The sequence below is a fragment of the Leucopleurus acutus genome (assembly GCF_964270905.1).
Source record: "Leucopleurus acutus genome assembly, chromosome: 2".
Lineage (NCBI taxonomy): Eukaryota > Metazoa > Chordata > Mammalia > Artiodactyla > Delphinidae > Leucopleurus > Leucopleurus acutus.
The window spans coordinates 80854539-80876967 of NC_139143.1; the positions used below are offsets into that span (position 1 = coordinate 80854539).

Below are 22429 nucleotides of genomic sequence, written 5' to 3' on the forward strand. Positions count from 1 at the left end.
CCTGGGCCCTCGGCAGTGAAAGTGTAGAGTCCTAACCACTGGATCACCAGGGAATTCCCTGAAAGTTCTTAAATATCTCAAATTCTTCCCCTCATCTCCACTTCTTATTGTCACTGCCTTATTTAAAGCCCTCAGAATTTTTTCACCTAGATTATTTCAGACGCCTCTAAACGGGTCTCTGAACTCTCTCAGGCCAATTATTTTTCCACAGTCTGCCAGAATTACCTTCCTAAATCCAAATGTAGCTATATCACTTGCTTAATGTCCTTCAAACGTCCCCATCTTCTATAGGATTACAGTTAAATTCCTTAGAATGACATACAAGGCCCTGCAAAATTTGGACCTAGTTTCAACAACCTTTATTGTGATAGTCCCTCTCTTGAAAGCCAGGAGTCCAATTCTGTTTAAATGTTTTGTTCTGCTTTGTCTCCAGACCTTTGCAAATATATTCTCTGCCTGCTATCCTTCTCCTCCAATTCACTTTCCAACAGTTGGTTCAGATGTCTTCTCCTCTAGGAAACCTAAATAGAAACAAATTTATAACTCTACTTTCCCAAGCTAGGGTCTAGTCTACAGCTTTCTTAGTGACCAGGGCACCGCTGTTTATAACAGCTCTTGTCACACAGCTGCCAATATTTGTTTACAGGTCTTTCTCTTCCATTAGACCATCGGTCCCCAACCTTTATGGCACCAGGAACTGGTTTCTTAGAAGACAATTTTTCCACGGATGGGGGGTGGGGTGGGGGATGGTTCAGGTGGTAATGCGAGCGATGGGGGGATGGTTTAGGCAGTAGAGCGACGGGGAGCGATGGGGAGTGGCAGATGAAGCTTTGCTTGCTCCCCGCCTGCCGCTCACCTCCTGCCGTGTGGCCTGGTTTCTAACAGGCCACTGACAGGACAGGTCCATGGCCCCGAGGGGTGGGGACCCCTGCGTTAGACTGTGAAGCTGTGAGGAACAAAAGCCTTACGCCTGCCACAATGCTGGACACATAGTGAACACTTAGTAAATGCTTGTTGAATGAATAAGGGAAGTGTTCATGGAAGAGCAAGTGAACTACACTGCCCTCTTCACCCCTTAATTATTCTTCCTCTACTATTTTAGGAAACTTCCTAAACCATTTCTGGCCAACTGATGTAAGCTCCATCTGATTATCCACCATCCTGGCTTCCCTCAGATATTTTACTTGACTATAGTTATCCTCAGGTTATTTTGTTCATTTCCCTTATTATTTCTCAATTCCTTTTGTAGCGTCTCTAACTCTGCCCAGTTTGTCTCAAGGTCTCCTTCACTTTCCTCTTTTAATTCAGTAAATTTACACTTCTCAAACATCATGTGTAAGTACGTAACATAAAGTTCTCAAAAAATTTCCCTTTCTTTGGCACCTGATTCTCCACCCCTCCATTTCTCAAACCTTTCCTCCAAGGCCATACCCCGCTCCCCCACCCACCCCGAAACGTGAGTAGCTTTTGCTCAGGAGGAAAGGTGGGAGCCATTCTTTGCCGTGGTTAGGTTGCCGAACTGTTTTAAGAAATGAACTTTCACAGGCTATGCTTGAGAATCACACCTCACCACCAAGTCTCAAAAGGTTTGCGGAGCGGCGACATTCCGTAAACAACAACCCCTTCTTTTCAACCTCCAAACCTAACAAAACAAACCACAGAAGTCTCATTGAATAGGTAAAAGATCGAGGAAGGACACGAGGGGTTGAGGGGGGGCGCGGGCCTGGTAATCCCCGACAACTCTCTCCCCGCCCCCACGAACTTCCGCCCTAGCACCTCCTCCGCTCTCACGGGCTGACTGCCGCGAGCTACGCGAGGACGCGCTGGCGTGCGCGGTCCTGGGGGCGGAGCCCAGGGGTAGCTGGGAAGCGACGCAGGACGTGCGTGCGTGCGTACGTGCTCGCTCGCGGTGGCGGCGGCGGATCGGAGAGGCCAGAGCCGGAGACCGAGCTGGGATCGGGCCCCGGGCGGGGGCGGTGCGAGCGGCGCCAAGCGGATCCTGGGGGCGGGGACGGAGCCGGGGCGGGCGGGACTGGAGCGGAGGCCGGGAACTAGGCGGGAGGTCCCAGGGTCTCGGGTTAGGGGGGTGGAGCCGCACTTCGTCGCCGCGGGGGTGCCGGGACTCCGGCCTCAGTGCCGCCGCCATCACGGACTTCCTGTGGGACAAGCGCACGGGCCTCGCCGCCAGAACGGTGAGCGCGCGGGCTGGCGGGCCGCGGGGCCGCGCGGAAAGATGGCGACCGCAGGGCGGGCGGGAAGAAGATTGGATTGGGGGCAAGGGGTCTGGGCGAAATTAGGAGAGGGGGAGGGCTGAGAACTGGAAAGTGGCAGAGGTGAGGAGTAGGAAGATGAGATGGAAGGTCGACCTGCCCTAGATGTATTCTGGAAGACAGGTGGGGAAGTTGGGAGGGATCAAAGTAGGAGAAGGAGTGATGAAGTACGGATAGGAGTGGTTCCAGAGATGAGAAAGAGCAGAATATCAAAGTTGGACCAAAGCCGGAGAGGGGAAAGACACCACAGTGTCACTTGGAGGATATGGAAAGAGTTTTACCCTAGGAGTTATTTCTGGATTTTCTGAGTGAGAAAGAGAAAAAAAAAGATGCACAAGTTGAGAAAGGTTGCAGGCTGGAGATCCTTGGGGGAATGTGGAGAAGGACAGCCAGTGAGGGACTTTGGTGGCAGTATGTATATGGTGAGATGACATTTGTGGGGCTGTGCTAAGCAAGATTGGATTACCTGGGAGAGTCTTGTGCTTGCATCTTCTTGGTTTCCTACAAGCCCTGTTAGGCCAGGAATGAATCAAATGCCACCCTCCTCAATTTGAGAAGTAGCTCAGAATAGGAGCCAGATGTTGGAGTCATGCCTTTTCCACACCTAATCCTACCCCACCTAACAAGACTTCTGTCCCCGGGCCTATTTAATTGCTTTCTGCCCTCCTCTTCTCATCTTCCTGGATTGTGACAGTGATGACCCTCTGATTCTTTCCTTGAAGGAAAAAAAGGATTGTGCACCATGCCATTCCAATTCCAATAACCAGAAGGTGGCCAGCTTTTAGCCAACTGGTGCTGATATTAATTAAAAACCAGTTATTCTGTACTTAGTAAGCACAAAAGGGGAGGGGCTGGATGGGAAGCTGACTGCAGCTTGGAGCCACATGTATTTAAAACCACTCAAGGGGGATTTGGCCAGTGATGTGAGAAATGATTAAGATAGTTCAAGGGGCCAGACCCAGATCCCTGTAACTTGCTTATATTTGGTTTATACAACTATATGTAGAAACCTGGGAAACTGGATTCCTGCCTTCAGGACATGGATGGCCTATTTGGGGAGATAAGATACACTTTTAATGATTGTAAAACATTTGTGATAATAGTCTGTAGTACAGCATTATTTTGTTGAGTTATGAGGAACTTAGCATGGCACAGATCTATCCTAGATACCGGCCAATGATGAACTGTTGCAGTCTTCTTCAGTTACAGTCTCAACTGTAATGAGCTGTGGCCCAGACCTGAATGTCTTCATGAAGGCATGTTTGAGGAAAATCAGAATAGAACAATGAGCTGAGTGGGGGGGAAGAGTCCTAAAGTTTTTAGCTAGAGTTAGTAGGTGAATATATATACTCCATTAAGGAGGAATTGTAAGCACAGAGGAAGACTGAGGAAGTTGTGAATGGTTAAAAAAAAAAAGTAGAAATTGAAGAGCAGAAAGCAGCTTAGCATCTCAGGAGCAGCCAGTCCTTGGAGGGGACTTCTGAAAACTCAGAGCTCGCCCCACTATTGCTACTTTTCCTTCCCTTCCAGATGCCTCATCCTCGAAGGTACCACTCTTCAGAGAGAGGCAGCCGGGGGAGTTACCACGAACACTATCGGAGCCGAAAGCATAAGAGACGAAGAAGCCGCTCCTGGTCAAGCAGCAGTGACCGGACACGGCGGCGCCGACGAGAAGACAGCTACCATGTCCGTTCCCGGAGGTGAGCCTTCAGGAAGAGAAACTCACACTTGGCCCACTCACTTATTCGTTTATTCAACAAAGATTTATTGGTTTCAAGCTAAGTAGCTGGTGGAAGGTGATGCTCAAAACGGATAACAAAATAACCTATTTACACTGTGGTGTTAAGAGTCTTATCACAGAGGAAGTATATAGTAAGGGGCTGAGGAAGCATCCAACAGGTTTGGTCGGCAGGATGTGTAGTTTAAGGAAATGTGACATCTAAGCTTGTCTGAAAGACAAGAGAAGTGTCCCAGACAAAGGGAAAGCAAGTGCAAAGGACTAGGGGCTAGAGGTAACTAATGAGCTAATAGACAAGACAAAGTTAGGTCTCCATGGTTTTAATAACTTAGCAGCATGTTCAGTGGGAGGGATGGGTTAGGGATAGTTTGGAGCAAAGCTGGATATCAGTCAGGAATAGCTCAAAAAAGAAATGGCTCTTTATTCGATTACATCACTGGAGGGGAAGAGGAGGCCCTCAGAGGGAGTTGTTCTGCCAGTGTTTTCAGAGGTTTTGGTGATTTGCAGGTGTGGGCATCCTCCTCTGTGCTTAGTTACTTCACTGCCCTGGGCCTTGGTCCTCACAGAGAGACTTGAGTGTGTGAGAGCAACTTTTCTAGCGATACTCCTTGTCCTCGGTGAGGGAGGACTTTGTTACATGGTATGACAAGGAATGTGGCCTGAACAGATGCACTTAATGGGTGTTTGTTGTCCAACAGCAGCTATGATGATCGTTCATCCGACCGGAGGGCGTATGACCGGCGATACTGTGGCAGCTACAGGCGCAACGACTACAGCCGGGATCGGGGAGAAGCCTACTATGACACAGACTACCGGCATTCCTATGAATATCATCGGGAGAACAGCAGTTACCGCAGCCAGCGCAGCAGCCGTAGGAAGCACAGACGGCGGAGGCGGCGCAGCCGGACATTCAGCCGCTCATCTTCGGTGAGTGTCAGCCCAGGCCCTTCCTCTCCCCACTTTTCTTCAGCCCTCTGGGACCCTGGTAAGTGAGAAGTATCCTTGTTCTCATCTGAGCATTTGGGGCATGAACACTAAGGTGGGCACTGAGTCTGTCTACTCTCTTGTAAGCTCTCCGACTCTTGGAGGGCCCTGGAATCTGCTTTGGAGATTGATGGGCACAGAGCATTTGTGAACCCCAGTGCCCTCCCTGGCATGCTGGGCTTATTGTGTTGGGAGCAGCTCCTGCACCCCACAAGGCCTCCACTTTCTAATGGGGACCTTGCTTGTGAACTGCCTTTCTCCCCCATGGACTCCATGGCCCCGTCAGCAGGTGGGCTTGGGTGGGGGCAAGGGGAGACCTGTGTCCGCCTGGAAGGGCATCGTGTAGAGCATGGGGTTGTGGGTGACATTGGCAACGACACCACTTCTTTGCTCTGCCCGTGCCTCTCCCCGTTCCCATTATGGGTTTGGGGACTTGGGATTATGCGCCGCTCTCTCTTCTCACCCCGATCCGCCTTACTGCATCTGACGTGTTCCCTTCCACTGTCCCCCATCATCGTCTGTCCCCCCTGGCTGGGCGCCTGTGACCGGTGACCCCTCCACCACCCACCCCGCCTCCCTCCGGCCCCCGCTCCGACACCTGGCTTGCTCCGACCCCCCCCGCCCCCCGACAGCAGCACAGCAGCCGGAGAGCCAAGAGTGTAGAGGACGACGCTGAGGGCCACCTCATCTACCACGTCGGGGACTGGCTACAAGAGCGATGTACAAGCCAAATCGTAACAATCCTATAGCCTGTAATGGTCCCATAGCCATCCTAACGTCCCAAGCCAACCCAAGTCACAGCCTCTTTTGCCTTTTCTCAGTGGTGTTGTTTATCTGGGTGGTTTGAGTTGCTGTTGAGAATTGACCTCTGCTGTCCACTCCCAGCTCTCATGGCCCCTGGGTTAAAGGTGGTGGGAATCATGCAGGGGTTTTCTTCCCCTGTGACCATCTGTATCTGTTCCCCCTTCCTTCATCTCCTCACCCCAGGTTGCTGTACCCTTTTTTCTTCGAACTCAGCTCATTCCCCACCTTCTCTCCCTCCCTCTCCCCGACCCTGCTCTTTTTCATTTCAGATGAAATTGTAAGCACCTTGGGAGAGGGGACCTTCGGCCGAGTTGTACAATGTGTTGACCATCGCAGGTAACTGTCAGCCCCCCTCTGTACTCCACACCTGGTAGCCATAAAGAGATAGCGAGGGTTATCTGGGGCGTTTTGCTAATGAACCATAGGTAGGATATGTTAATCCCCAGGCAGCCCTGTTCAGTCTGAGATGTTCTTGAGATTCCAGCAAAAGCCTCTCCTGCCATCCTATAGGGGCGGAGCTCGAGTTGCCCTGAAGATCATTAAAAATGTGGAAAAGTACAAGGAAGCAGCTCGACTTGAAATCAATGTGCTGGAGAAAATCAATGAGAAGGACCCTGACAACAAGAAGTAAGTGAGTGAAGGAGTATGTGGGGAGTCTGAGAGGCTCCACCCCTACACAGGAAAACCTTCCCGACCTGGACTAGACAGGCAGGGGAGTTGTAGACCTTCTCATCCATCCATCTTTTGTTCATCATCTTAGAGTAGTAGAACATTAGGGCAGGAAGGGAGGGTCTGTGACATTCTCTAATCCTTTCCCGTTGTTTTCAGGGCAGTTAGATTGCTCTGAAGTTTGGCTCCGACCCAAGATGGCCTCAGTAGGGATATGCCCTGGAAATGGCCCTGAGACTGAGAACATTTTCATCAAAAAATTAGTTGTGCTTTTAATACCTAGAACTATGCTAATGAAGCCACAGACAATTATGTGTAATTTTTCTGATCACACACATTCCATGATCCAAATTTAGAATAAGAGTATTAAGCAAAGACATAAGTAGGTATAAACATGGGCCCAATGACGGCTGATGGTGAGTGAATTTCAGGAGCGGGAGTTGGGGTCAGAATGCAGAAGTGGCAGTTTGACAATTTATGGTCCACACTGAAGCCTGGCGCTTGGCAGCTCCTCAGCAAGTAGAACTTTTATAACTATTTAAAACGTTGCAGGAAAATGGTTTGAAGTTTCTCAGGTAGTACTTCTCTCCTTGGGTCTGCAAGAAAGGCCATTGCGTAGCTGAACTGAATTTTCTTGGTGGTAATAGCTGGCATGTTTTTATACAAGTATGTGGAATCAACAGCTATGCAGTCCCTCTTTGTTGGAGGGGTGGTGGGCAGATGGGAGCTCATCAGACATCCCCCTTCCCCCATCTCTCTTCCCAGCCTCTGTGTCCAGATGTTTGACTGGTTTGACTACCATGGCCACATGTGTATCTCCTTTGAGCTTCTGGGCCTTAGCACCTTCGATTTCCTCAAAGACAACAACTACCTGCCCTACCCCATCCACCAAGTGCGCCACATGGCCTTCCAGCTGTGCCAGGCCGTCAAGTGTGAGTGGGGCGGGCCGAGGTGGACTCTGGGGCAGCCCCTCCCTCCATTGGACCTCTTCTGTCTCAGTTGTGCACTGCCGAAGCCCCTAAACAGTCAACTCAATTATCTGCAGTTCTTTCATTCACTATCATGTTGACATCTTTCTCTTCTGACTTAACTCCTTCACTGATGTCCTTACCATCACTGATTACTCTTACTCCACATTCAACCTAGCAGGAGCTGGAAGAGAAAGTGTTTGAAGTCAAAGCACCTAATTACCTCTTTTTTCCTTTATTCCCCTTCCTTGGGAAAGTTGAAGTCAGGCAAGCTCAAAGAGACAAAAAGATTCCTCGAGCTAGAGGTTTACATTTGTCTGAGCTGAGAATGCTCTCTGTTCCCAGCAAACCAGGCGGGAGCAGGGAGTAGTGCACCCAAGGGGCCAGGTAGGGACTAGTACATACTTCCTCTTGAGTCTTCATAACAGTACAGTTTCACAGAGTTGAATTCACAGGAGTCAGATAGACACATGTCAAAGTCAGTGCAAAAATGCAACCCATAGGGACTTCCGTGGCAGTCCAGTGGTTAAGACTCCATTCTTCCACTGCAGGGGGTGCGGGTTCGATCCCTGGTTGGGGAACTAAGATCCCGCATGTCACTTGGTGTGGCAAAAAAAAAAAAAAAAACCAACCCGTAGCAAGCCATCTTTATACATTGGCTGAGAAGTACATGTATATCTGATGTTAATAAGTGTAGGGCTTCTGACGTGGATGGACCTAGAAACTGTCATACAGAGTGAAGTAAGTCAGAAGGAGAAAAACAAATATTGTATATTAATGCATATATGTGGAATCTAGAAAATGGTACAGATGAACCAGTTTGCAGGGCAGAAATGGAGACACAGATATAGAGAACAAACGTATGGACACCAAGGGGGGAAAGTGGCAGGGGTGGTGGTGGTGGGATGAATTGGGAGATTAGGATTGACATATATACACTAATGTGTATAAAACAGATAACTAATAAGAACCTGCTGTATAAAAAATAAATAAAATTCAAAATTTAAATAAGTACAGGGCTTCTTAGACTAGGCATTTCATTTGGATGTAGAGCAGAAAGCAGCTTAGTGCTTCTGGACCTGCCTTCTCACCAGCTTTGAGCTAGGTGACCAAGCCTGGGGTCAGCTGGTACCAGTTAGCTCTGGCCACCTGGACCAACCCTGACCTGGTCTTCTCCCCTGCAGTCCTCCATGATAACAAGCTGACACATACGGACCTCAAGCCTGAAAATATTCTGTTTGTGAATTCAGACTACGAACTCACCTACAACCTAGAGAAGGTAAGATGGACAGGGTCCACCCCTTGGCGAGTGGGCACAGGTGGCCATGCCACTTTGCCTTTCTCTTAGCCCTTTCTGTCCTCCCTTTTACTTCTTTCTCCCACATTTTCTGCTCTGGCTCTGACTGAGTAAAACTGTAGTACCAGAATAGATGGAAGGGGAGAGATACAAGACTTAAATTGGAAGAGAATTTGGAAAAAGAACCTCAGTTAACTTCCCAGTAGAGTGAAAATGCTTTCAAGGTTCTTGGTTTGGGCTTCCTTTTCTTTCTGTAAGGAAAGCTCATCTCCACTGACTAACTGGAGATCATGGAGATCTCAGCTAAGGAAGCTATTCCTCACTTTGCTACCTGCTATATATTTTGAGAAATAACTGTACACTAGTCACTTGGGTATACTCTTCGGATGCATAGAGATTTGCATGCTATTCCAGTTATTCCTAAATCTTCTTCCTCCCCCACTCCTAAAGTAGTCTGCTGGCTGTGGGGGCAGCTGTAAAGCAGAAGGCATGTGTGGGAGCAGGCAGGAGGTCAAAGTTGTTTTTTTAAGGCTCAGAAGTACTTTAGAGAATAGTGGTAGAAGCTCGGTCTGTTCATTCTGTCTCGGTGCAGAGGTTCATGTTCTTCCTGCTTTGCTCCTAGAAGCGAGATGAGCGCAGTGTGAAGAGCACAGCTGTGCGGGTGGTAGACTTTGGCAGTGCCACCTTTGACCATGAACACCATAGTACCATTGTCTCCACCCGCCATTACCGAGCACCGGAGGTCATTCTCGGTAAGGGGGGAAGGACAAGGTTGTCCAAGTATGTGAGGGGGTGTGGTGGTGAGGATAGGGCCCCCTGAGCCTCATAGTACCTTTTCCTTCCCATTCCTACCCAGAGTTGGGCTGGTCTCAGCCTTGTGATGTGTGGAGTATAGGCTGCATCATCTTTGAATACTATGTTGGCTTCACCCTCTTCCAAGTAAGTGGTGGGGTGTTTTATATGACCACTAGGTATTCTACCTAATTTCCTTGTCTGTTGAGGAGCTGCCTGCTCACTTCACATTGCTTATCTTCTTGGTGGCTAGACCTCAGCATCGCCTCTCGGTCCCATGCTCATTTCTGTCTTTGTTTCCCAGACCCATGACAACAGAGAACATCTAGCCATGATGGAAAGGATCTTGGGTCCTATCCCTTCCCGGATGATCCGAAAGACAAGGTGAACCTCGAGTGGGAGGGACTTAACCCTTTTCCTTTTCTCTCCACAAAATTGGTCTCTATCACATCATTTTCTTTTTTCTTTGACACCTGCCCTCCCCTCAGCTACTCTTGAGGGAATAAGGGAATCATCCCACAACAAGAGGAACCTCCTGATTCCTCAACTTCCCCCTTCCCCTCTAGGAAGCAGAAATATTTTTATCGGGGTCGCCTGGATTGGGATGAGAACACATCAGCTGGGCGCTACGTTCGAGAAAACTGCAAACCACTTCGGGTGAGCCGGGCTGGGAATAAATTGTGCCCACCACCCAGAGGTCACTTCCTTCTTAAGGTGTTTTGCCCCTGGAATGCATTTCACAAGCAGAGGGTTAGGAAAGAAGGGGAGGAAAACTGAAAGAAGACATCTTTTGTTGATAGAAGAGAGATAAGAGGGAGTGGTTTTATGGAGGGAATGAGGTTAGACAGCCATGTTTTTCTTGAGCCAACCAGAGATGAAAGCAATGTCCTGGATTCTTTAGGTCAGGCAAAAAAGAATAAACTACCTTTGAAGAGGTTACATTTTATTGACGAGCTAAAGAAGATTCATGAAGTTGACAAGGATATACAAGTAGAACTTTCAAAGAGTATGAAGGAATAATTGTGCTAGTGGGAAGGTAGGGTGAGCTGTGACATCAGAAATGGTCACAGTGTGGTCATTCATAATGGTAGCAAGCAGAGCTGTGGTCCTTCAGGATTGAAATCTAGGGCCTTGAAGAACGCAGGGTTTGTAAGGCATCGTGCCTCACCTTTTTCCTGCCCTCCACCACCAGCGGTATCTGACCTCAGAGGCAGAGGAACACCACCAGCTCTTCGATCTGATTGAAAGCATGCTAGAGTATGAACCTGCTAAGCGGCTGACCTTGGGCGAAGCCCTTCAACACCCTTTCTTCGCCCGCCTTCGGGCTGAGCCACCTAACGCCAAGTTGTGGGACTCCAGTCGGGATATCAGTCGGTGACGATCAGGCCCTGGGCCCCTCTGCCACTCTAACAGCAGTGGGTGTCCAGTCCAGGACACTGGTGCTTTTTTATACAAGAGAACAGAGCCGGAGCCCACTTCTTCCTACTGGCTCCCTATGTACCTGTGAATATGTGAAATAGTGTAAATATGAAAGAACTTGGACCTATCGCTTCAACCCCTGCCTTGTACATAATGCTATTCCATCTCACACTCTTCCCACCCTCACTTGCCCCTTCACAGATGAGTTGGATGGGGGCAGAATGAGGTAACCAGATGGCATCTATCCCATGTTTTATAAGGAATTTTGTACAGTCTTTGTGAAATAAAATGACGTGCTTCATCTGACCCCCATCCCTGGAATTTGAGGTTTCGGGGTGCTGGGGTGGAGGGATGAGAAGATTGGCAACGAAGGGAGCCCCACCTTATCCTCTAAAGTTAACTGTAGTCAGGTTACCAGTTTACCTGTCCAGTTTGTCTCGGGAGGAGAATGATGGGTGGGTAACATTTCTTGATGGTGAGAAGGGTTATCTGGAATGATATGGTTTGGGAAGGAGGTTCGATTACCGTAGCTCTTAGGCTGGGCCCCAGGATAGAGCCAGAAATCCAGATAAAAAAATTTGCTCAACTGGGTTCCTGGGAGACTACCACCACCGGTCGGAAGACCCCGGTCGTGTGTCTCGGAAGACTAGGAGGGACCGGGATTCTGACGCGAGGCCTGCTGGGAGGTGTAGTTCGTTAATAGAGGGAAGTCACGTGGGGAAGGGGCGGTACTTGGCGACCGAGACTGAGTTAGAGGTGTCACGTGGGGCACTTCCTTCTTTGCCTTTGACCGAGACGCAGGCGCAGCCCTCCTGCTGCTGCGGGGATCCTTGTGACCCTTCCGGTGTGTAAAGCCAATCCGTGCACAGAGAAGCGGGGCGGACCGAGAGGAGCGGAGGGAGCTCTGAGAGCCACTGCCGCCGCCACTGCCGCGGCAGGGGCGTGGAGGGCAGGGGACGGCCCAAGCCGAAGTTGCAAACATGGCTCAAAGCAGAGACGGTGGAAACCCCTTCGCCGAGCCCGGCGAGCTTGACAACCCCTTTCAGGTGACTTGCGCCGGCCTCTTTGGGGCAGCTGGGGTGATTTCTCGAGTCTAGAGGGTCGGGCTAACTTGTATTCCCGTTCGTGACATTTGATCCGAGGAAGGGCCGCCACGTGGGAGTGACGACTACTCCAAACCAGTGAGCATCCTGGGGGGGCGGGCCCTGCCCCTTAAGGAGCTGGTACTAGCAGTGTGGCGTGAAGGATTGGGGGCAAATATGGGGACAACAGCGTGGCCCCCAAGCTGCAGTCCTTGGAGCCACAGCAATTGAGAAGAGGCCCCTGTGAGTTACCCCGGAGGTACCAGGTGCCAGCTGAGCCCCAGATCTTTGCCCACAGGACCCAGCTGTGATCCAGCACCGACCCAGCACGCACCATGCCACGCTTGACGTCTACAACCCTTTTGAAACCCGGGAGGTGAGATTCCGGGAGCACGGCTGGGCGAGGAAGGGTAGGGTATGCTAACAGGCCCACTTTGTTGGGGTATAGGGGACGTTTTTGCACGCAAAGGAAGAAACACCGTGATCTTAGCTCCCTGAGAGAGGCCAGTCTGCCATGGGATGCCTAATCCTTCTAAAGACACTAAGGCCAAGGATCCATCGGTTTGAGCTCTAAATGTCAGTCTTGGGAGGACCTAGAGTCTGGCAGGGCCTGATGAAGACCCTGTCTGGGGAGCCTTTCCTGAAGAAGAAAAGGGATGGGGCCGGTTGGAGTTGCGGAGAAAACACACTATGTTTAGGTATACAGTTAGAAAACAAGGGTTGAAGAAGACTAGACCTGTTTGTCTCACTGCAATAGAAAAAGGTAAGAGTTTTTAAAGTGTAAGGAGGTTGATACGGTAGATTAGTGCTTTGAGTCCTGGGTAAGGAACTCGATGTGAGGGGTTATGAGGGCTGCTGCAGGTTGTAAAAGAGTTCTCTGATACAAACACAAGAACTAGCTTTCTAACAACAGGGGGAGGGGCAGCCACCTTAGGTAATGAGTTCTAGGTCTAAAGGTATTCAAGTAGACTCTAGATTCCTGTGTTATGAAGGACTAGATGATCCCTAAGGTTTTTTCCAAACTCAACAGCCACCACCAAGCTATGAGCCTCCTGCCCCTGTTCCGATAGCTCCACCCTCAGCTCCCCCTTTGCAGTCTTCAAGAAAGCTCAGCCCCACAGAACCCAAGAACTATGGCTCCTACAGCACCCAGGTAAAGGGGGTGTATGGGTAGGGGTTGAGGAAAGGGGCCAGCCCTGGGGTTCAGGACTCACATTGCCCTCTGCTCATACTGGTCAGGCTTCAGCTGCAGCAGCCACAGCTGAGCTGCTAAAGAAGCAGGAGGAGCTCAACCGGAAGGCAGAGGAGTTGGACCGGAGGGAGCGAGAACTCCAGCATGCTGCCCTCGGGGGCACAGCTAGTAAGTGGATCCTTGATAGGGTTGGGGAGGGCATCTGACAGGTTCAAAGTCTCAAAAAAGGACCTCAGAGCATGGGCACTGGAGCCAGACTGCTGAGTTTGAATTTGGGTGCTATGTCTTATTAAGGGTGAGCTCTTAGGCAAGTATTTAATCTTGAGTGCCTCAGTTTCCTCACTTGTAAAATGAGAATAATGTTTGTACCTATTTGACAGGATTTTTATGAGAGTTAAACAAAGTCATCTATACAAAATGCTGGGCACAGTGCTTAGAAGTTGTAAGTCATAATAAACACTCAGTACTAATGTAACTTTTGCTACTTGCCCTTGTTTCTTTGAACCCTCAAATTGGAAACAGAAGAGAGGACCCGGAGGTGAAAGGAAGGGGGAGTGATTTGTTGGTTTCTGTCTCACTTGTGAGATCCTCCTGCTCTTTTTGTGCCTTACAGCTCGACAGAACAATTGGCCCCCTCTACCTTCTTTTTGCCCAGTTCAGCCCTGCTTTTTCCAGGATATCTCCATGGAGATCCCCCAAGAATTTCAGAAGACAGTATCCACCATGTACTACCTCTGGATGTGTGAGTAGTGAGAAGCCTTTTTGAAGGAAAAGTACAGGTAGTAACTTGTACATCTTTCTTTTCCTGGAGCCCACTCACCCAGAACTAGACACTTCACCTATCCTCAGCATTTGAGTTTAAGGCTCATTTCTCCAGGAATCTTCCTGGATTACTCCTTTTATAGTATTTAGAAGTTATTCTCCAGCCTTCTAGCAAATGTATGTTCTTGCCCTCTCCCCCTTCCCCCTGTCCTTATGCATAAATGTATTCTGAATCCTTTAAATGTCTTTGCCAAGGGGATCACACATGATTGAGATTTGCTAGTTCTGTCTCCCCTACTGAGGATCCAGTGAAGGCAGAAGCCGCCTTCCTCTCCTTAGTCTGCCACATTTGGTGAGGGCTGTGGGGTGGGCTTCTAGGGAAAGGAGCTTTCACTGACCCATCATCCTGTTCCTCTAACCCTTAGGCAGCACTCTGGCTCTTCTCCTGAATTTTCTTGCCTGCCTGGCCAGCTTCTGTGTGGAGAGCAGCAATGGCTCAGGCTTTGGGCTCTCTATCCTCTGGATCCTCCTTTTCACCCCCTGCTCCTTCGTCTGTTGGTACCGCCCCATGTATAAGGCTTTCCGGTAAGAAGGGGGAGTGGGGATGGTGGAAAGGGAGGGGACTTGGATGGGTCCCTTTCTGCTTCTCCAACCCTAATTCTTTGCCTACACTTCCCTTTCTTTCTCTTTGCAGGAGTGACAGTTCATTCAATTTCTTCGTTTTCTTCTTCATTTTCTTCGTCCAGGATGTTCTGTTTGTCCTCCAGGCCATTGGCATCCCAGGTTGGGGGTTCAGGTCTGTGAGGCTGCCATCTACGTTCACCCCTTCCTCCCACTCCTGTAGACCAAGTCAGCCTTGGGTACTGGCATAGGAGTTGTTCAGAAAAAGGAAATGGTTTTTATCCTTGGGAGGTGCTAATTTAACCAGAGAGACAAGATGTCCTCCATGATAGAGAGCCCAGACACAACTCTCAACAGACATAGATTAAGGGAAAGATGGCTGTGGTCAATCTGAAGAGGCTTCCTGGAGGAGACATGTGTAACCATGGTTGGAGAAGAGGAAGAATCCTCAACAGAAAGGTCTGTTTGGAGTGAGGATGTCTGGAAGATCTTGGAGAGCTGGGAGCTGATCGTTCAGAAGCTGGGATTAAACTGTGAAGAGAGTAGGTGTAGTTTGGGATTGCAGTGCATGGCAAGCTGCCAGACTGACAGGAAAACGGCCCCTGGTGGGAAGACATAACCAGCAGAGAAGCTGGGGGGACAGAGACCCAGCTGTGAGCAGCCCCTCTTCACTTCCACATACTTTCCCCTCCTTACAGTGGCTGGATCTCTGCTCTGGTGGTGCTGAAGGCCAACACAGCTGTAGCTGTGCTCATGCTGCTGGTTGCCCTGTTCTTCACTGGCATTGCCGTGCTGGGAATTGTGATGCTAAAGCGGGTGAGGGGCTGTAGATGGGGCCAGGAGAGTGAGATCATGTGTCCCTAGGGGCATGGGTGGAACATTCAGGAGCAACTGAGGAGGGCCAGGCTGATGGATGGGTTCTCAGCTAATGGACCTGGGAGGCGGGTGTTGTGGGCTATGTGTGGGTGTGGGTTGGTAGGGAGCCACGAGGGAAAAGCTAGAGCTGCAGGCTGGTGAGTGGTGGTGATGGCGTTAGATTGGAATGGGGTAACAGTGGCCAGAACGTGCTGTAAAGTCTGTGCCTCTACTTGCAGATCCACTCCTTGTACCGCCGCACAGGTGCCAGCTTTCAGAAAGCCCAGCAAGAATTTGCAGCTGGTGTCTTCTCCAACCCTGCGGTGCGAACCGCAGCCGCCAATGCAGCCGCTGGGGCTGCTGAAAATGCCTTCCGGGCACCGTGACCCCTAACTGGGATGCCCTGGCCCTGCCACTTAGGGGAGGTGACCTAGCCCCCATCCCTGAGGTCTCTGGGACTTGATGAGACGTCACTACTTGATGTTTTCACTATAGTGCCCCCAGTCCCACAGCCATGACTGCTGAACCTGACTTAAGGGTGTGGGGAGCCCAGTGTGACCCAGTCACTGCTTCCCTCCCACTCCCCTTCCCCCAATCAGGCCACACTGCTGCCACCTCTACACACCCTAACCCAGATTCCTTCTGCTGTGCCAAGGCTGTTGCTTCGGTTATTTAAATAAAAAGAAAGTGGAACTGGAACACAAATCACGCCGTTTCCGGAATTTTAATGGGAACTAGGCCTTATGGAAGAGAAAGTGGAGGAGACTAGAATGGAAGCAGAATGTGGACTCCAGAGGGAAGGTCTGACCTGGCCTTACTGTAGATGGAGAGCTCTCGGGGATGGGACAGCAGCGCCTGATGGCAGGCGCAGGAAGAGGGAGGGAAGTCCACGGTTGGGGTGGAATCGCGGAGCTGCCAGGAAGCCTAGCTCCCTACCCTTCTCCATTAATGACAGGGAAGAAGCTGCAACTTCTCCTGGGAACACAGCAGGCCGAGGGGCCTGAGAGGCTGGGTGGAGCTCAAGTGGGAGCCGAAAGCGTTGTTAGCTCTGGCGGCCAGCTCGCCCTGCAACCCTGCCTCCTGCTCCCTCCCTCCCTCTCCCCTTCTCCCTCTCCCTCCCTCCCTCCTTCCCTCTCCCCCTCCCACAGGGTCTCTGGTGGGGACTACAACTCCCGGGGTGCGCCGCGCTGGCCCTCGCACCATGCCCCTCCTCCCGCACCATCCCATCCCCATCCCCATCCCCCGCCTCCGGTCCCGGACCTGCTGCAGCTGAGCTGGGGGAGCAGGGGTGTGGTGGGGAGGGGAGCGGGGCTGGCGACCCAGGAGGCGGCGGGGCCGCCGCAGCCTCTCCCCACCAGGCAGCCTCGGATCCCACTGGACACTGAGGGCACACCGACCGCGCCTCTAGAGTCACGCCGCCTCTCCCCTCTTCTCTAGACTTCTTTCCCATCCTTCTCGTCTTCACCCTTCCCACCCTTCCCTGGGTTCCGGACCGCCGCCCTCTCTTCACTCCCGGACCGGCCCTTCTCGGCGCCTCTCTTCTCTAGGGAGATGCGATGAGCCGGTGCCCCCGCGTCCTCATCGCTGTCCCGGGCACGGTGCCCGTCCAGTGCCCGTGGTGGGGAGGGAGCACTCCGGGGCCCCTCCGTGACGCCCCTCCCTTGACCCCCTCCTCAGCTGGAGTCCCTGGGCCATGCCCCAGGGGACCCAGCCAGGGGGTGGGGTCTAGAGCGAGGGGGGTGGAGAGGAGGAAGGACGGGGCCTCGGGCGCCTCTGAGATGCTCCCAAGCGTCAGGGGGGGCCGAGCGAGGCTCAGGCAACCGGGCGGCAGGCATGATGCCCTCGCCTAGTGATTCCAGCCGCTCGCTGACTAGCCGGCCCAGCACCCGGGGCCTTACCCACCTCCGCCTCCACCGACCCTGGCTGCAGGCTCTGCTCACGCTGGGGCTGGCTCAGGTGCTCCTGGGCATCCTGGTGGTCACCTTCAGCATGGTGGCCTCATCTGTCACCACCACCGAGAGCGTCAAGAGATCCTGCCCGTCTTGGGCTGGATTCTCGGTGAGTTGGGTGCACAGCTGTTGGGTGGGGGAGGCTCCTCGGGCCCCACCCCTCCACACCAGCTGCCAGTCCAAATCCTGGCCTCTCCTCCCTCTCCTGGTCCTCCTCCTCCTTACAGAGCTGGGTGCACCCTGTGGTGAGGGGCTCACTCAGGTGCCTCCCCTGTCAGGCTGAGCCTGTGCCCACTCTATCCCCAGCTGGCGTTTTCCGGGGTGGTTGGCATTGTGTCTTGGAAGCGGCCGTTCACTCTAGTGGTAGGTGCCAGGGTCTGATGCCCACGGGGAGGCAGGTGCCTAGCACCTGAGGGGATGCCTATTTATGCCCTCGAAAAGGGAATTGACTCTCCCATTCACGCTGTCCAGGCACAAATGTCTGTGAGGGAGGGTGGCTCCATCTGCGGTAGAGGGTACTCTTGGGGTCCCAGCCCTGAGTCTGTGCCCTGTTTCCCCCAGATTTCCTTCTTCTCCTTGCTTTCGGTGCTCTGTGTCATGCTCAGCATGGCTGGCTCTGTTCTCTCCTGTAAAAACGCTCAGCTGGCCCGAGACTTCCAAGAATGCATCTTGGTGAGATTTGAGGAAAGAGAGCCTGAGAGTGCTGGTTGGGGGAGGTGCGCAGGACAACCTGGGCTTGTCCTGATTCAGGCTGCCTCACCCTCTCCACTCCCACTCAGGACGGAAAGGTCTGTGTGTGCTGCCCTCCTGTTCCTCTACTGCGGCCCTGTCCAGAGTCAGGGCAGGAACTGAAAGTTGCCCCTAACTCCACCTGTGATGAAGCCCGAGGGGCCCTCAAGGTGAGCATGCACCCGCCCCCCCACCTCCGCCATTCCTTCCTCTCCCGCCATCTTCCTGGTTCTCACCCTTCTGCCTCCTCCTGGAGTCCTCACAGGCCCCGAGTATGTGGGATTTACTCCACCCCAGGCTCCTCTCACATCCCTCTCTCTCTTGCCTTCCCCAGAACTTGCTCTTTAGCGTCTGTGGGCTCACGGTTTGTGCCGCCATAATCTGTACTCTCTCTGCTATTGTTTGCTGCATCCAAATCTTCTCCCTGGACCTTGTGCACACGGTGAGTGGGGAGCCGGGGTCAAGACTGAGAAGGTAGGATGCGAGCAGGGTGTGTGTGCTGGGATTGGGCTTGAGGGGTGATGGTTACAGTGCTGGCTTTTGAGCAGCAGGGGCTGTGGGTCACCTGTTAGGTATGTCTGTTGCAGGGATATTTAGGGGGTCCAAAGGAGGGTGAGGAGGGAAATGACAGGGAGTAAGAGAAGTATGTGATGCCAGTCTGGGGGCATTGAAGAGTGGGACTAAAAGTTGGGCGGAGTCAGGAAGGTCTTAGATGGGGGGTGGGGATAATGGGTTGATGTTCTGGTGGGGACAGAGAACAGATAGTGATTCTGGGTGCAGAAAGGTCCATGTAGAGGAGAACTTTCTAGATGGGCAGGGCAAGAGCTGAAGGTCCTCGGCTGGGACAGGGTTAGAGGAGGAACTGGTTTGGCAAAGGAGCCAGAACTGAGCTTCTTGGAGGGGGTGGGGCCAGGAAATGTAGATGAGAGAGGAGTTTGGGAGCCAAGGAGCTGTATTCCCAGAAACCAAGTTTGCTGACTTGCTTGCTCCCCAGCAGTTGGCCCCTGAGCACTCAGTCTCAGGCCCTCTGGGGCCTCTGGGCTGTACATCCTCGCCCCCAGCCCCTATCCTACACACCATGCTGGACTTGGAGGAATTTGTACCGCCTGTGCCCCCGCCGCCCTACTATCCCCCAGAGTACACCTGCAGCTCAGAAACAGATGCACAGAGGTGAGGCCAGGTGGAATCTGTGGGGAAACTAAGGAAGGCGACTGGGGCTGAGGCCGGGGATTGGTGGGGAGGGATCTTTTTGGAATAGGAGTTCTTTCCCAGGCTTTGACCCTCTCCCTCATCCTGCCAGCATCACCTACAATGGCTCCATGGACAGCCCAGTGCCCCTGTATCCTACTGATTGCCCCCCTTCTTATGAGGCCGTCATGGGGCTACGAGGAGACAGCCAGGTGAGAGCAGGGTTTGGTGTGGGCTGGGGAGTCAGAAATAGAGCCTGAAAAGCTGGGTGAGCAGCTGTCACTGGATTAAGATAATACTAGTTCTCATGATCTTTATAGCACTAGCACATTCGCTGTCATCTTTGATCTGCCTGAGAGCTTGGAGAGGTGGGTGGGGTAAGAACTATGATTTCCATTTTACAGATGTGGAAACTGAGGCCCACACAAGTGACTTGAACAAAGTGACAAAGCTGGACTGGAATCTAGGTCTCCAGAGCTCTGTCCAGCCTGTGGGATGGCCTAATCAGTGTGTAGGGCCCGACCCTTGACCCTTGTGTCTTCTGCAGGCCACTCTGTTTGATCCTCAGCTACATGATGGCTCCTGCATCTGTGAGCGAGTGGCCTCCATTGTAGATGGTGAGCAGAAAGTGGGGAGGGTGGACAAGGTCTGGGATGCCTGGGATAGCAGAGCTGGGTGTGGGGGGCAGAGGGGGAGAGATGAGACCAAGTTGGTGGTTGAGGGACAAATGAGGGCTGGGGCTTCTTGCAAACCTGGGCTTAGTTGTCTCCTCTGAGATAAAACTGGAGGCAGGATGGCCCGCAAGAGGCTGGGCCTGAGAAAAGAGGAACCGCCTGGGCCCGGCCAGGCTGGTACTACCCGGCAGCCCCTACCACCCACAGTGTCCATGGACAGCGGGTCTCTGGTGCTGTCAGCCATCGGTGACCTCCCCGGGGGCTCCAGCCCGTCGGAGGACTCGTGCCTGCTGGAGCTGCAGGGCTCCGTGCGCTCCGTTGACTACGTGCTCTTCCGCTCTATTCAGCGCAGCCGCGCCGGCTACTGCCTCAGCCTGGACTGCGGCCTGCGGGGCCCCTTTGAGGACAGCCCCCTGCCCCGGCGGCCCCCGAGAGCTGCCCGCTCCTATTCCTGCTCTGCCCCCGAGGCCCCACCCCCGCTGGGTGCCCCCACAGCTGCCCGAAGCTGCCACCGGCTGGAGGGCTGGCCGCCTTGGGTGGGACCCTGCTTCCCCGAGCTGAGGCGGCGGGTCCCCCGGGGAGGCAGCCGGCCAGCTGCAGCCCCTCCCCCCCGAGCCCCGGCTCGCCGCTTCAGCGATAGCTCAGGTTCCCTCACCCCACCGGGGCACCGGCCTCCTCAGCCGGCTCCCCGACCACCGCTGCTGCTGCCACGGTCCCACAGTGACCCGGGCATCACCACCTCCAGCGACACCGGTGAGCCGCCACAAGGTTCAGGAGAGGGCAGGCACTGGGAGTCAGAGGGCCAGTGATACCCACCAGGATTTGGGACACTGTTGAGGTCCCTGGGGAGGAAGAATGGGTGAATTCACTCCTGCAGTAGACACTTCTTATGTCACCTCCTAGAAATACATCAATAGCTTAGTGGCTAAAAGAAGAGGATTTGGTTTTTGGAACGCAGTCTCACAGTTCCCAGCTTGGGCTAGTTACCTACCCTCTCCAAGCCTCAGTTTTTCACCTGTAAAACAGGTATAATAACAGTACCTCACCATAGGTACTGTGGAGTTACCGAGGCGAGATGCAGGTCAAGTGCTTAACCCTGGCACAGAAAGTGTTTGTCATTACCATTATGTGCCAGGTACTGGAGAGGCTGCAGCAGGGCACGATAGTGCCTTAGTCCCTGATTTGGTGGATCGTACCATCTAGTTGCTGGTGGACCTGAGCAGAGATGATGCCCCCTTGGTTGGGAATGGGGTGTGGAAGCTGGGCTTGAGTTCTCAGGAGGGCCGTGAGATTGGAGGGCGCATCTACTGAGCACTACCACTCAGTCCCTGTCTCTCTCTTCCTTCTCAGCTGAATTCAGGGACCTTTATACCAAAGTGCTTGAGGAAGAAGCTGCTTCCATTTCCTCTGCAGATACAGGTGAGGCATATGGTTGGTGCCCAGGGGGCAGTGGGTAGGGGAGTAATGCCTGGCCTTTTCTGCACCTCCCATTCCACCCATTCTCCCTCTCCCTCTCTCTGTCTCTCCAGGGCTCTGCTCTGAAGCCTGCCTCTTCCGTCTAGCCCGTTGCCCTTCCCCCAAGTTGCTACGTGCCCGCTCAGCCGAGAAACGGCACCCTGTGCCCACCTTCCAGAAGGTCCCCCTGCCCTCAGGCCCTGCACCTGCCCACTCCCTGGGGGACCTGAAGGGCAGCTGGCCAGGCCGCGGCTTGGTCACTCGTTTCCTCCAGATGTCTAGGAAGGCCCCAGACCCCAATGGGAATGGAGCCCATGGACATAAGCAGGTAGAGTGAGGGGATCCAGGGAAGACACCCAGGAAAGCCTGGTGTTTCAGGTGGGACCACACTGATGCTCTTTCCTGTGGCCCCATCTAGGTGCCCCGGAGCCCATGGGGCCGGCCAGGCCGAGAGAGCCTCCACCTTCGCAGCTGCGGCGACCTCAGCTCCGGCTCCTCCCTGAGACGCCTCCTGTCTGGCCGCAGGCTGGAGCGTGGCACCCGCCCCCACAGCCTCAGCCTCAATGGGGGCAGCCAGGAGACTGGGCTCTGACCTGGGCATCTTCCCACACTGAACAGATCCAGATGAATGCTGGGGCCACAGGCACCAGCTGGTTGGGACCAGCAGCCTCCAGCACCCCCTTGCACTGGCTGACACAAAAAGAAACCTGCTGAACACCCCCAGAAGTATCCCTTTCCCTCCTACCTCTAGGGGCTCCTGCTGCTTGCCTCTGCCCCTCCAGCCTGGGGAGACCTTCTGTCCTGCGCTGCATGGGTGTTCAGGCTGTGCGGAGAGATGCCCCTGCTTAGAGCGTTGGAGGAGGAAAATAAAGTCCTGTTCCTCCAGCATGAGAGTAACTCTCTCTGATTCACCATGGGCCCTGTGGCCAGGGCAAAAGCATGTCCCGGTTGTTCAAGCACAAGGGGCTGTATGCCTGTGCG

At 53.0% G+C, this 22429-nt stretch overlaps 2 protein-coding genes across 13 annotated transcripts; both read left to right on the forward strand.

The window, feature by feature from the left end:
* The first annotated feature begins 1961 nt into the window (after positions 1 to 1961).
* Positions 1962 to 16088, forward strand: LOC309958443 (dual specificity protein kinase CLK2). Of its 7 annotated transcripts, XM_082834317.1 has the most exons (20): positions 1962 to 2192; positions 3801 to 3970; positions 4707 to 4935; positions 5625 to 5712; positions 6066 to 6132; positions 6307 to 6423; positions 7231 to 7397; positions 8618 to 8712; positions 9353 to 9482; positions 9587 to 9669; positions 9827 to 9906; positions 10089 to 10179; positions 12322 to 12399; positions 13054 to 13176; positions 13263 to 13383; positions 13829 to 13957; positions 14403 to 14562; positions 14672 to 14773; positions 15297 to 15414; positions 15693 to 16088. In XM_082834317.1, the coding sequence occupies exons 2-20, from the start codon at positions 3801 to 3803 to the stop codon at positions 15837 to 15839; spliced, it is 2295 nt and encodes a 764-aa protein (XP_082690443.1). In that variant the 5' UTR covers positions 1962 to 2192; the 3' UTR covers positions 15840 to 16088. The 7 variants fall into 7 exon arrangements, with proteins under 7 accessions (XP_082690443.1, XP_082690437.1, XP_082690438.1 ...); XM_082834311.1 differs by lacking the exons at positions 12322 to 12399; positions 13054 to 13176; positions 13263 to 13383; ... (3 more) ...; positions 15297 to 15414; positions 15693 to 16088 and adding an exon at positions 10715 to 11231; XM_082834312.1 differs by lacking the exons at positions 12322 to 12399; positions 13054 to 13176; positions 13263 to 13383; ... (3 more) ...; positions 15297 to 15414; positions 15693 to 16088 and adding an exon at positions 10715 to 11231 and having other exon boundaries at positions 5628 to 5712.
* A 1198-nt stretch (positions 16089 to 17286) lies between these two features.
* ENTREP3 (endosomal transmembrane epsin interactor 3) lies at positions 17287 to 22040 on the forward strand (the record flags this gene model as incomplete). Of its 6 annotated transcripts, none has more annotated exons than XM_082834298.1 (12): positions 17287 to 17511; positions 17709 to 17765; positions 17964 to 18086; positions 18182 to 18301; positions 18466 to 18573; positions 19126 to 19301; positions 19432 to 19531; positions 19867 to 19936; positions 20201 to 20746; positions 21344 to 21412; positions 21523 to 21776; positions 21867 to 22040. In XM_082834298.1, the coding sequence occupies 12 exons, from the start codon at positions 17287 to 17289 to the stop codon at positions 22038 to 22040; spliced, it is 2022 nt and encodes a 673-aa protein (XP_082690424.1). The 6 variants fall into 6 exon arrangements, with proteins under 6 accessions (XP_082690424.1, XP_082690423.1, XP_082690425.1 ...); XM_082834297.1 differs by having other exon boundaries at positions 17964 to 18074; positions 19390 to 19531; XM_082834299.1 differs by having other exon boundaries at positions 17964 to 18074.
* Positions 22041 to 22429: the final 389 nt, after the last annotated feature.

What these genes read in the sequence shown, in the direction of transcription:
- LOC309958443 (XM_082834317.1), top strand. Translation starts at nt 3,801, where the DNA reads ATGCCTCATCCTCGAAGGTACCACTCTTCAGAGAGAGGCAGCCGGGGG. An exon ending in AAGGACCCTGACAACAAGAA is followed by an intron (nt 6,424 to 7,230) that starts GTAAGTGAGTGA and finishes CTCTCTTCCCAG; the next exon opens with CCTCTGTGTCCAGATGTTTG. An exon ending in ATGGCTCCTACAGCACCCAG is followed by an intron (nt 13,177 to 13,262) that starts GTAAAGGGGGTG and finishes CATACTGGTCAG; the next exon opens with GCTTCAGCTGCAGCAGCCAC.